Raw genomic sequence first — 14,353 nt, forward strand, 5'->3', positions numbered from 1 at the left:
CCAGGTTAGTCTATAGAGGAGTTGGCTACAGTACAGACAGTATGGGACCAGGTTAGACTATAGAGGAGTTGGATACAGTACAGACAGTATGGGACCAGGTTAGACTATAGAGGAGTTGGCTACAGTACAGACAGTATGGGACCAGGTTAGTCTATAGAGGAGTTGGCTACAGTACAGACAGTATGGGACCAGGTTAGACTATAGAGGAGTTGGCTACAGTACAGACAGTATGGGACCAGGTTAGTCTATAGAGTTGGCTACATTACAGACAGTATGGGACCAGGTTAGACTATAGAGTTGGCTACAGTACAAACAGTATGGGACCAGGTTAGTCTATAGAGTTGGCTACAGTACAGACAGTATGGGACCAGGTTAGACTATAGAGGAGTTGGATACAGTACAGACAGTATGGGACCAGGTTAGACTATAGAGGAGTTGGCTACAGTACAGACAGTATGGGACCAGGTTAGTCTATAGAGGAGTTGGCTACAGTACAGACAGTATGGGACCAGGTTAGACTATAGAGGAGTTGGCTACAGTACAGACAGTATGGGACCAGGTTAGTCTATAGAGTTGGCTACATTACAGACAGTATGGGACCAGGTTAGACTATAGAGTTGGCTACAGTACAAACAGTATGGGACCAGGTTAGTCTATAGAGTTGGCTACAGTACAGACAGTATGGGACCAGGTTAGTCTATAGAGGAGTTGGATACAGTACAGACAGTATGGGACCAGGTTAGACTATAGAGTTGGCTACAGTACAGACAGTATGGGGCCAGGTTAGACTATAGAGAAGGATACAGTACAGACAGTATGGGACCAGGTTAGTCTATAGAGGAGGATACAGTACAGACAGTATGGGACCAGGTTAGTCTATAGAGGAGTTGGCTACAGTACAGACAGTATGGGACCAGGTTAGACTATAGAGTTGGCTACAGTACAGACAGTATGGGACCAGGTTAGACTATAGAGGAGTTGGATACAGTACAGACAGTATGGGACCAGGTTAGACTATAGAGTTGGCTACAGTACAGACAGTATGGGACCAGGTTAGACTATAGAGGAGGATACAGTACAGACAGTATGGGACCAGGTTAGTCTATAGAGGAGTTGGATACAGTACAGACAGTATGGGACCAGGTTAGACTATAGAGGAGTTGGATACAGTACAGACAGTATGGGACCAGGTTAGTCTATAGAGGAGTTGGATACAGTACAGACAGTATGGGACCAGGTTAGTCTATAGAGGAGTTGGCTACAGTACAGACAGTATGGGACCAGGTTAGTCTATAGAGGAGTTGGATACAGTACAGACAGTATGGGACCAGGTTAGACTATAGAGTTGGCTACAGTACAGACAGTATGGGACCAGGTTAGTCTATAGAGGAGGATACAGTACAGACAGTATGGGACCAGGTTAGTCTATAGAGGAGTTGGTTACAGTACAGACAGTATGGGACCAGGTTAGTCTATAGAGTTGGATACAGTACAGACAGTATGGGACCAGGTTAGTCTATAGAGGAGTTGGCTACAGTACAGACAGTATGGGACCAGGTTAGACTATAGAGGAGTTGGATACAGTACAGACAGTATGGGACCAGGTTAGACTATAGAGGAGGATACAGTACAGACAGTATGGGACCAGGTTAGTCTATAGAGGAGTTGGCTACAGTACAGACAGTATTGGACCAGGTTAGACTATAGAGGAGGATACAGTACAGACAGTATGGGACCAGGTTAGACTATAGAGGAGTTGGCTACAGTACAGACAGTATGGGACCAGGTTAGTCTATAGAGGAGTTGGCTACAGTACAGACAGAATGGGACCAGGTTAGTCTATAGAGTTGGCTACAGTACAGACAGTATGGGACCAGGTTAGACTATAGAGGAGTTGGCTACAGTACAGACAGTATGGGACCAGGTTAGACTATAGAGTTGGCTACAGTACAGACAGTATGGGACCAGGTTAGACTATAGAGCTGGATACAGTACAGACAGTATGGGACCAGGTTAAACTATAGAGGAGTTGGCTACAGTACAGACAGTATGGGACCAGGTTAGACTATAGAGGAGTTGGATACAGTACAGACAGTATGGGACCAGGTTAGACTATAGAGTTGGCTACAGTACAGACAGTATGGGACCAGGTTAGTCTATAGAGGAGTTGGCTACAGTACAGACAGTATGGGACCAGGTTAGTCTATAGAGGAGTTGGATACAGTACAGACAGTATGGGACCAGGTTAGACTATAGAGGAGTTGGCTGCAGTACAGACAGTATGGGACCAGGTTAGACTATAGAGTTGGCTACAGTACAGACAGTATGGGGCCAGGTTAGTCTATAGAGGAGTTGGCTACAGTACAGACAGTATGGGACCAGGTTAGTCTATAGAGTTGGCTACAGTACAGACAGTATGGGACCAGGTTAGTCTATAGAGGAGTTGGCTACAGTACAGACAGTATGGGACCAGGTTAGACTATAGAGCTGGCTACAGTACAGACAGTATGGCACCAGGTTAGACTATAGAGGAGTTGGCTACAGTACAGCCAGTATGGGACCAGGTTAGACTATAGAGGAGTTGGCTACAGTACAGACAGTATGGGACCAGGTTAGTCTATAGAGGAGTTGGATACAGTACAGACAGTATGGGACCAGGTTAGACTATAGAGGAGTTGGCTACAGTACAGACAGTATGGGACCAGGTTAGTCTATAGAGGAGTTGGCTACAGTACAGACAGTATGGGACCAGGTTAGACTATAGAGGAGTTGGATACAGTACAGACAGTATGGGACCAGGTTAGACTATAGAGGAGTTGGCTACAGTACAGACAGTATGGGACCAGGTTAGTCTATAGAGGAGTTGGCTACAGTACAAACAGTATGGGACCAGGTTAGTCTATAGAGGAGTTGGCTACAGTACAGACAGTATGGGACCAGGTTAGACTATAGAGGAGTTGGATACAGTACAGACAGTATGGGACCAGGTTAGACTATAGAGGAGTTGGCTACAGTACAGACAGTATGGGACCAGGTTAGTCTATAGAGGAGTTGGCTACAGTACAAACAGTATGGGACCAGGTTAGACTATAGAGGAGTTGGCTACAGTACAGACAGTATGGGACCAGGTTAGTCTATAGAGTTGGCTACATTACAGACAGTATGGGACCAGGTTAGACTATAGAGTTGGCTACAGTACAAACAGTATGGGACCAGGTTAGTCTATAGAGTTGGCTACAGTACAGACAGTATGGGACCAGGTTAGTCTATAGAGGAGTTGGCTACAGTACAGACAGTATGGGACTAGGTTAGACTATAGAGTTGGCTACAGTACAGACAGTATGGGACCAGGTTAGTCTATAGAGGAGGATACAGTACAGACAGTATGGGACCAGGTTAGTCTATAGAGGAGTTGGATACAGTACAGACAGTATGGGACCAGGTTAGACTATAGAGTTGGCTACAGTACAGACAGTATGGGACCAGGTTAGACTATAGAGAAGGATACAGTACAGACAGTATGGGACCAGGTTAGTCTATAGAGGAGGATACAGTACAGACAGTATGGGACCAGGTTAGTCTATAGAGGAGTTGGCTACAGTACAGACAGTATGGGACCAGGTTAGACTATAGAGTTGGCTACAGTACAGACAGTATGGGACCAGGTTAGACTATAGAGGAGTTGGATACAGTACAGACAGTATGGGACCAGGTTAGACTATAGAGTTGGCTACAGTACAGACAGTATGGGACCAGGTTAGACTATAGAGGAGGATACAGTACAGACAGTATGGGACCAGGTTAGTCTATAGAGGAGTTGGATACAGTACAGACAGTATGGGACCAGGTTAGTCTATAGAGGAGTTGGCTACAGTACAGACAGTATGGGACCAGGTTAGTCTATAGAGTTGGCTACAGTACAGACAGTATGGGACCAGGTTAGTCTATAGAGTTGGATACAGTACAGACAGTATGGGACCAGGTTAGTCTATAGAGGAGTTGGCTACAGTACAGACAGTATGGGACCAGGTTAGACTATAGAGTTGGCTACAGTACAGACAGTATGGGACCAGGTTAGTCTATAGAGGAGTTGGCTACAGTACAGACAGTATGGGACCAGGTTAGACTATAGAGTTGGCTACAGTACAGACAGTATGGGACCAGGTTAGACTATAGAGTTGGCTACAGTACAGACAGTATGGGACCAGGTTAGACTATAGAGGAGTTGGCTACAGTACAGACAGTATGGGACCAGGTTATGTCCATATCTGCATCCTAAATAGCACCCTATTCCCTATATAGTGCACTCCTTCTGTCCCCCTATGGGCCCTGGTCAAAAGTAGTGCACTACATAAGCTCTGTAGATTCCCTGTCAACGGAGTGTGTGGCGGTGGCATTTACTCTCGGAGGTCTGCATGGCCAGTGTCTTGCTGTACTGTCCAACTCCGCTGGCGTTGAAGGCTTTGACCCTCGACATGTAGGTGCTGTTGTAGTGGAGTCCGTCCACCGTGCAGATCGTCTCCGTCCCCACGTACACTTCCTGTAAGGAACATGACAACTTCCTGTTAGAACCATCGACAACTTCCTATCAATTCCTGTTAGAAAGTCATCGCGCTGGGATTGTGGTGGTGAGCCTCGTTCGGCCGTCACGTTCTCGCAAGCTTACATTCTGTTTTCGAAACAGGACGGCCGTACAAAGCTTGACGGTTGTGGTCACAACAAAGATAGTAGAACCAATATAAACAGGATGTCCTCTTGGTCTAATGGGTTAAAATGTGGGCTTGTTCAACAACAAACAGACAGACAGAGTAAAGTTGTTTACCAGCTATACCACCCAAGGCTAACAGAGGGAGGGGTGTTCTACCTATCTGTCTAAAAATTAGAGAATGGCCGATTTAGACTCAGTGCTGATGACAGAAAGAAAGAGAGGGAGAAAGAGAGAGAGGGAGAGAGAAAGAGGGAGTTTGTACACATGAGCGTGACTACGTGGGTATAGCAGCATCAGTAGCAGTAGTAGGAGCCAACACTAGACTGTGTAGTATAAATAGCAGTAGTAGGAGCCTACACTATACTGTGTAGTATAAATAGCAGTAGTAGGAGCCAACACTAGACTGTGTAGTATAAATAGCAGTAGTAGGAGCCTACACTATACTGTGTAGTATAAATAGCAGTAGTAGGAGCCAACACTAGACTGTGTAGTATAAATAGCAGTAGTAGGAACCTACACTAGACTGTGTAGTATAAATAGCAGTAGTAGCAGCCTACACTAGACTGTGTAGTATAAACAGCAGTAGTAACAGCCTACACTAGACTGTGTAGTATAAATAGCAGTAGTAGGAGCCTACACTAGACTGTGTAGTATAAATAGCAGTAGTAGCAGCCTACACTAGACTGTGTAGTATAAATAGCAGTAGTAGCAGCCTACACTAGACTGTGTAGTATAAACAGCAGTAGTAGCAGCCTACACTAGACTGTGTAGTATAAATAGCAGTAGTAGGAGCCTACACTAGACCGTGTAGTATAAATAGCAGTAGGGTCCAGTCACTGTTTACGTCCCAAACGTCACCCTTTTCCCTATACAGTGCACTACTACCCTATGTGGCCCTGGTCAACAGTAGTGCACTATAAAGGGAATAGGGGGCCATTTAGGACACAAACCTCAGACTCTGAGCAGAGAGGGACAGCTAACCTCTCTCCCTCTCCCTCTCCCTCTCCCTCTCCCTCTCCCTCTCTCTCTCTCTCTCTCTCTCTCTCTCTCTCTCTCTCTCTCTCTCTCTCTCTCTCTGGGTGTCTGTTTTTGTGTTTGAGTTGAGGTGCACGTTACTGTGTGTCTTGTCCTGTTGTATGAATCAAATAGTCACTGTGTTGCTAGTTGTGTAGTATCTCAGAAGCCAGAACCAAATCGGGTGTGTAAAAGGACGTCACGCTGCTTGTGTAGCGACTGCCGCTTCCCCTTGATTCAGCTCATACCGAGAGGCTTAAACTCAGGAACTCAGGCCTCACAAACACACGTGACTGCCCTCCGGAAGCAGTCCAATCCTTCGTCCAATTAAAAAAAGGCATTCTTCAATTACGTAAGGGGCGAAACTACAGGCTGAAGAGTGAGTTTCACAGATCCCCATCTGCTACACTGGCTTGCTGTCAGGAGAGACTACTGTTGTCCTGTATATTACATCTGCTACACTAACACACGTCTTCAAGACCCAGCAAGGTTACTCATCAAACGATCCCCCCCCCCCCATCTTCAGGCTAAGATATGAGTTTCACAGATCCCCATCTGCTACACTGGCTTGCTGGCAGGAGAGACTACTGTTGTCCTGTATATTACATTGTGTGGATGTGTTTGTGTCGGTATATTGTAGATTAACCTGGCCATATCCATCCATGGACGTCAAGTCTCTCTATTGGTTGGTCGGTTTGCGCGGCCCAAATCGCGGCCCAGATCGCAGGCCCCCGGGTTCAATAGACTTTGGTTACACACAGTCAATAATGAGTGTTACCTCAGCGAATCAAGCTCCTGCTTCCAACAGCCTTTCTCTAGTCACAAATAGCACCCTTTCCCCTATGTAGTGCACTATTTAGTCACACATAACACCCTATCCCCTATGTAGTACCCTACTTAGTCACAAATAGCACCCTATCCCCTATGTAGTACACTACTTAGTCACAAATAGCACCATATTCCCTATGTAGGAAACTAATTAGTCACAAACAGCACCCTATTCCCTATGTAGTGCACTACTTAGTCACAAACAGCACCCTATTCCCTATGTAGTGCACTACTTAGTCACAAATAGCACCATATTCCCTATCTAGGAAACTACTTAGTCACAAACATTACCCTATCCCCTATGTAGTGCACTACTTAGTCACAAATAGCACCATATTCCCTATGTAGGAAACTACTAAGTCACAAACAGCACCCTATTCCCTATGTAGTACACTACTTAGTCACAAATAGCACCATATTCCCTATGTAGGAAACTACTTAGTCACAAACAGCACCTATCCCCTATGTAGTTCACTACTTAGTCACAAATAGCACCCTATTCCCTATGTAGTTCTCTACTTAGTCACAAATAGCACCATATTCCCTATGTAGGAAACTACTTAGTCACAAACAGCACCCTATCCCCTATGTAGTGCACTACTTAGTCACAAATTGCACCCTATTCCCTATGTAGTGCACTACTTAGTCACAAATAGCACCATATTCCCTATGTAGGAAACTACTTAGTCACAAACAGCACCCTATTCCCTATGTAGTACACTACTGTGACCGGAAATAGGGTGCCATTTTGTCAGTAACCTGCTCCTATACAGTAACCTGCTCTTATCCTGTAACCTGCTCTTATACAGTAACCTGCTCCTATACAGCTCTATAGACTTAGTCTCTCCACTAACCTGCTCCTATACAGCTCTATAGACTTAGTCTCTCCACTAACCTGCTCCTATACAGTAACCTGCTCCTATACAGTAACCTGCTCCTATACAGTAACCTGCTCCTATACAGTAACCTGCTCCTATACAGTAACCTGCTCCTATACAGTAACCTGCTCCTATACAGTAACCTGCTCTTATACAGTAACCTGCTCCAATACAGTAACCTGCTCCTATACAGTAACCTGCTCCTATACAGTAACCTGCTCCTATACAGTAACCTGCTCTTATACAGTAACCTGCTCCTATACAGTAACCTGCTCCTATACAGTAACCTGCTCCTATACAGTAACCTGCTCCTATACAGTAACCTGCTCCTATACAGTAACCTGCTCCTATACAGTAACCTGCTCCTATACAGTAACCTGCTCTTATACAGTAACCTGCTCCTATACAGTAACCTGCTCCTATACAGTAACCTGCTCCTATACAGTAACCTGCTCCTATACAGTTCTATAGACTTAGTCTCTCCAGTAACCTGCTCCTATACAGTAACCTGCTCCTATACAGTAACCTGCTCCTATACAGTAACCTGCTCCTATACAGTAACCTGCTCCTATACAGTAACCTGCTCTTATACAGTAACCTGCTCCTATACAGTAACCTGCTCCTATACAGTAACCTGCTCCTATACAGTAACCTGCTCCTATACAGTTCTATAGACTTAGTCTCTCCAGTAACCTGCTCCTATACAGTAACCTGCTCTTATACAGTAACCTGCTCCTATACAGTAACCTGCTCCTATACAGTAACCTGCTCCTATACAGTAACCTGCTCCTACCCAGTAACCTGCTCCTATACAGTTCTATAGACTTAGTCTCTCCAGTAACCTGCTCCTATACAGTAACCTGCTCTTATACAGTAACCTGCTCTTATACAGTAACCTGCTCCTATACAGTAACCTGCTCTTATACAGTAACCTGCTCCTATACAGTAACCTGCTCCTATACAGTAACCTGCTCCTACCCAGTAACCTGCTCCTATACAGTTCTATAGACTTAGTCTCTCCAGTAACCTGCTCCTATACAGTAACCTGCTCTTATACAGTAACCTGCTCCTATACAGTAACCTGCTCTTATACAGTAACCTGCTCCTATACAGTAACCTGCTCCTATACAGTTCTATAGACTTAGTCTCTCCAGTAACCTGCTCCTATACAGTTCAGCAGCCTGTCAGTGCTACAGATTCCCCTGCTATTATACAGAAGGCATTGTTCAAGGGCAATAAGTAGCTGCTTCAACAAAGCATGGGGTCACAGAGGAGGGGTCTGGGAGGGGCTTTAGACTACAGGTCTGGGAGGGGCTTTAGACTACAGGTCTGGGAGGGGCTTTAGACTACAGGTCTGGGAGGGGCTTTAGACTACAGGTCTGGGAGGGGCTTTAGACTACAGGTCTGGGAGGGGCTTTAGACTACAGGTCTGGGAGGGGCTTTAGACTACAGGTCTGGGAGGGGCTTTAGACTACAGGTCTGGGAGGGGCTTTAGACTCCAGGTCTGGGAGGGGCTTTAGACTCCAGGTCTGGGAGGGGCTTTAGACTACAGGTCTGGGAGGAACTTTAGACTACAGGTCTGGGAGGGGCTTTAGCCTACAGGTCTGGGAGGGGCTTTAGACTACAGGTCTGGGAGGGGCTTTAGACTACAGGTCTGGGAGGGGCTTTAGACTACAGGTCTGGGAGGGGCTTTAGACTACAGGTCTGGGAGGGGCTTTAGACTACAGGTCTGGGAGGGGCTTTAGACTACAGGTCTGGGAGGGGCTTTAGACTACAGGTCTGGGAGGGGCTTTTGACTACAGGTCTGGGAGGGGCTTTTGACTACAGGTCTGGGAGGGGCTTTAGACATACAGGTCTGGGAGGGGCTTTAGACTCCAGGTCTGGGAGGGGCTTTAGACTCCAGGTCTGAGAGGGGCTTTAGACTACAGGTCTGGGAGGGGCTTTAGACTACAGGTCTGGGAGGGGCTTTAGACTACAGGTCTGGGAGGGGCTTTAGACTACAGGTCTGGGAGGGGCTTTAGACTACAGGTCTGGGAGGGGCTTTAGACTACAGGTCTGGGAGGGGCTTTAGACTACAGGTCTGGGAGGGGCTTTAGACTCCAGGTCTGGGAGGGGCTTTAGACTCCAGGTCTGGGAGGGGCTTTAGACTACAGGTCTGGGAGGGGCTTTAGACTACAGGTCTGGGAGGGGCTTTAGCCTACAGGTCTGGGAGGGGCTTTAGACTACAGGTCTGGGACGGGCTTTAGACTACAGGTCTGGGAGGGGCTTTAGACTACAGGTCTGGGAGGGGCTTTAGACTACAGGTCTGGGAGGGGCTTTAGACTACAGGTCTGGGAGGGGCTTTTGACTACAGGTCTGGGAGGGGCTTTTGACTACAGGTCTGGGAGGGGCTTTAGACATACAGGTCTGGGAGGGGCTTTAGACTCCAGGTCTGGGAGGGGCTTTAGACTCCAGGTCTGAGAGGGGCTTTAGACTACAGGTCTGGGAGGGGCTTTAGACTACAGGTCTGGGAGGGGCTTTAGACTACAGGTCTGGGAGGGGCTTTAGACTACAGGTCTGGGAGGGGCTTTAGACTACAGGTCTGGGAGGGGCTTTAGACATACAGGTCTGGGAGGGGCTTTAGCCTACAGGTCTGGGAGGGGCTTTAGACTACAGGTCTGGGAGGGGCTTTAGACTACAGGTCTGGGAGGGGCTTTAGACTACAGGTCTGGGAGGGGCTTTAGACTACAGGTCTGGGAGGGGCTTTAGACTACAGGTCTGGGAGGGGCTTTTGACTACAGGTCTGGGAGGGGCTTTAGACTACAGGTCTGGGAGGGGCTTTAGCCTACAGGTCTGGGAGGGGCTTTAGCCTACAGGTCTGGGAGGGGCTTTAGACTACAGGTCTGGGAGGGGCTTTAGCCTACAGGTCTGGGAGGGGCTTTAGACTACAGGTCTGGGAGGGGCTTTAGACTACAGGTCTGGGAGGGGCTTTAGACTACAGGTCTGGGAGGGGCTTTAGACTACAGGTCTGGGAGGGGCTTTAGACTACAGGTCTGGGAGGGGCTTTAGACTACAGGTCTGGGAGGGGCTTTAGCCTACAGGTCTGGGAGGGGCTTTAGCCTACAGGTCTGGGAGGGGCTTTAGACTACAGGTCTGGGAGGGGCTTTAGACTACAGGTCTGGGAGGGGCTTTAGACTACAGGTCTGGGAGGGGCTTTAGACTACAGGTCTGGGAGGGGCTTTAGACTACAGGTCTGGGAGGGGCTTTTGACTACAGGTCTGGGAGGGGCTTTAGACATACAGGTCTGGGAGGGGCTTTAGACATACAGGTCTGGGAGGGGCTTTAGACTACAGGTCTGGGAGGGGCTTTTGACTACAGGTCTGGGAGGGGCTTTTGACTACAGGTCTGGGAGGGGCTTTAGACTACAGGTCTGGGAGGGGCTTTAGACTACAGGTCTGGGAGGGGCTTTAGACTACAGGTCTGGGAGGGGCTTTTGACTACAGGTCTGGGAGGGGCTTTTGACTACAGGTCTGGGAGGGGCTTTAGACTACAGGTCTGGGAGGGGCTTTAGACTACAGGTCTGGGAGGGGCTTTAGACATACAGATTACAGAGCTATAACCTCCAGGGCAGACTGCAGCTAGACCTCTGATCTGGGGATAACACTTCCTGTGTGTGTGTGTTGGGGGTGGCACTGTGTGTGTGTCGTGTAGGTGTGTGTGTGTGTGTGTCGTGTAGGTGTGTGTGTGTGTGTGTCGTGTAGGTGTGTGTGTGTGTGTGTGTGTCGTGTAGGTGTGTGTGTGTGTGTGTGTGTGTGTGTGTGTGTGTGTGTGTGTGTGTGTGTGTGTGTGTGTGTGTGTGTGTGTGTGTGTGTGTGTGTGTGTGTGTGTGAGTGAGTGAGACCATCCCATCTGGCAGTTGTGTTAAGGACCAGGCCTTTCCTCCTGACGCGGTGTCATTGAACTCCCTCGCGGTCACATGACCCGCATCAATCAGAGGGTTCCATCCACACACACACACGACAGACACACTACAGACACACACACACACACACACAAGACAGGCGCACACACACGACAGACACACACACACACACACACACACACGACATCAGCGGGGACAACGACCTGTGAGGCAGACGGGTATTCAATGACAATGCCTGGCTTTCACATTCTCCACTGCTGCCCTCCCTCCCTGGTGCCCTATAAGAGACTCTTTGTTCAGGTCTGAATACAGCCTCAATGAGGGAGAGAGCTACTGTTAAACAGTGAAGGACACAGCTTTAATTGTAGCTCAAATCCTTTCAGTGTGTTAGGTTTATACTGTGTGTTTTGAACACTGAGGGACGGTTTTCACACACCCTGAACTATCCCCCTGTTCCTATGACAACACCCACCTTGAACTGTCCCCCGTTACTATGGAGACACAACGCCCACTCTGAACTGTCCCACGTTACTATGACAACACCCACCCTAAACTGTCCCCCATTGCCATCGTCCAGCTCCAGGATGTATCCGTCCACAGCGATGGTGGATAGAGGCGGCTGTTTCCATGACAATGTGGCGCTGTTGTTGATGGTGCAGCATTCCTCTAGCTGGAGCATGGGGGCAGAAGGAACTGGAAGGGAAAGGGGGAGGGGAGGGGAGGGGAGGGGAGGGGAGGGGAGGGGAGGGGAGAGAGAGAGAGAGAGAGAGAGAGAGAGAGAGAGAGAGAGAGAGAGAGAGAGAGAGAATTTAAATCAACCTATGGTATAAAACAAATTGACCACATTTCTAACTAGGCAGTGGTCTCACTAATCACCCCCTTCTCTACAAGATTAATGGCTTCCATTTAGGGTAACGATTATGTACAGACTAATAAACTCTCAAGGCATTCACCTCATTCTGTGGGTTCAGCTCTGTCTGTTTTCTAACTATGTATTAATACAATACGGTTTCTACAGTTATTACTGTATAGTTACAAAGGGTGGGCCATATACCACTGTTACCCATTTATACACCCAGCCTCTCCTCTCCTCTCCATCTCCTCTCCTCTCCTCTCCTCTATATCTCCTCTCCATCTCCTCTCCTCTCCATCTCCCTCTCTACCTTTCATCTGTATGAAGTCCAGTTGGTGGATGGTCTGTAACAGGGGTCCGCTGTCCAGGGTCAGGTCAAAGTCACTGGTCATCCTGGGGGTCAGGGTTCCCTTCCCCCACTGACCCTCCGTCATGTGCACCCTCCTGATCAGGGCGTCTGAGATCTGGGGGGGAGGAACAGGGTTGCATAGAGGGTCACACAGGGTCAAATATCTGTACCAAATTGCACCCTATTCCCTACATAGTGCACTAGTTTTGACCAGGGTCCATAGGGTTAGAAGTAAGGTTAGGGTTAGAGCCCTGGTCAAAAATAGTGCACTATGTAGGGAATAGGGGGCAATATGGGCTGCAGATAGGGTCACAGAGGATTTAATCTCAGACACTTCTAAACGAAAAAAAAAAACCTCTCCTCAGTTATTTTCTAAAAGCCGATGTTATATGGCGTCAACTCAGACTCTAAAGTCCATTGCGTGCGAGATGGCAAGATGAAACGTCATTGATCAAGCAAATACTGAGAGCGCAGAGAAGACGGGTGGGTCCTTGAGCGGAGGACGAGTCAAATCAAATCCCATTTTATCGGTCACATACGCATGGTTAGCAGAGGTTATTGCGAGTGTAGCGAAATGAGTGCCGCGAGCGCACAGGCAGCGGGGGGATGGGGGAGGGGGGGTGGCAAATTAAACTTGAGTTGCTTGTGACTTTCAGAGAGCAGAATATCATTGCCGGTGCTGCGTGCAAAACATTAATTTGAGAGCAGAGACTATTTTTTATATATATTTATTTTAATTCAGCGATACTCAGAAGTTACTGCCCCCCAAATACATCGCATCCCCACATGGATTTCTCCTCTTGACACCAAGACATCTTGCTCTAGCAACGGAAATCTTTTAACTATCATTTTATTCCAGGTGAACATTCTGGCAGTCACTAGTTAACACAGCCACAAAGTCATAATTATTATGGCTAAACCACACCTATTTCTACAATTTATCTTATTAAAAATAGATTTTAAACCTTAACCGCACTGCTAACCTCATGCCTAATCCTACATTCTTAGAAAAAAGGTGCCCTCTAGAACCTAAAAGGGTTCTTTGGCTGAACCCTTTGAAGAACCATTTTTGGTTCCAGGTAGAACCTATTTTGGTTCTACCCTTTCCACAGAGGGTTCTACCTGGAACCAAAAATGGTTCTATCTGGGAACAAAACATGGTTATCCAATGGGGAGAGCCAAAGAAACCTTTTTTTCGAAGAGTATAACCTATTTTTTGTTTTCATTAAGTTTTACGATACAGCTCATTTGGACTTTGTGGCTGTGTTATCTAGTGGATAATCATGAGTCTCGACATAGAACTCGTCGGGTGATTAGTTGAGCCTTCTTGAGTGCGTGACGTCACACAGACGCTTTACCGAGCCGTCTGTTCAGCTAGCTCGTGCCCGCCGGTATGAGCGGTTAGCACCGAACGAACGACTTGGGAAACCCAGCTTCAGCGTGTTCACCAAATTAAAATGAAAGTCTCACCAGCTAGCTACCAGTACATATTAGTTTCACTGTTCAATCATAAAAATAAATAAAAAACAGGCCCACGAATCGCTCTTTCTACTTTTCCACAAATGGTCTTGTATGTGTTGCTTGATATGAGCAAGTTAACTCAAATGTTGCGGTGGTCAGTGGATTAACTAAGTTGGAAGTGTTGAATATATTTCTAAAAACGAACTAGTCACATGTCACTGCGCCACTCGGGAGGCCCCAAGGATGAAAAGTTGACAAAGACATGTGACTATTATTGGTGGACAATTTTGATGCTTTCATGTGAATGTTCGACACATTTCAACCATGTTCCCTTTGCTTACGGTTCTATACTCCTTTCTAG

At 47.3% G+C, this 14,353-nt stretch overlaps 1 protein-coding gene across 1 annotated transcript in view; it reads right to left on the reverse strand.

Annotated features, from left to right (window-relative positions):
- trim9 (tripartite motif containing 9) overlaps nucleotides 1–14,353 on the reverse strand; it is a gene marked incomplete at its 5' end in the record, with an annotated part of 101,625 nt that overhangs the window by 63,997 nt on the left and 23,275 nt on the right. Inside the window, 3 exons of the mRNA XM_055862534.1 lie at nucleotides 4,402–4,540; nucleotides 11,877–12,022; nucleotides 12,493–12,646. Of these exons, the coding sequence (XP_055718509.1) occupies nucleotides 4,402–4,540; nucleotides 11,877–12,022; nucleotides 12,493–12,646 (439 nt within the window). The remainder of the gene's footprint in view (nucleotides 1–4,401; nucleotides 4,541–11,876; nucleotides 12,023–12,492; nucleotides 12,647–14,353) is intronic.

The sequence above is a fragment of the Salvelinus fontinalis genome, chromosome 15 (assembly GCF_029448725.1).
Source record: "Salvelinus fontinalis isolate EN_2023a chromosome 15, ASM2944872v1, whole genome shotgun sequence".
NCBI classification, from domain to species: Eukaryota; Metazoa; Chordata; class Actinopteri; order Salmoniformes; family Salmonidae; genus Salvelinus; species Salvelinus fontinalis.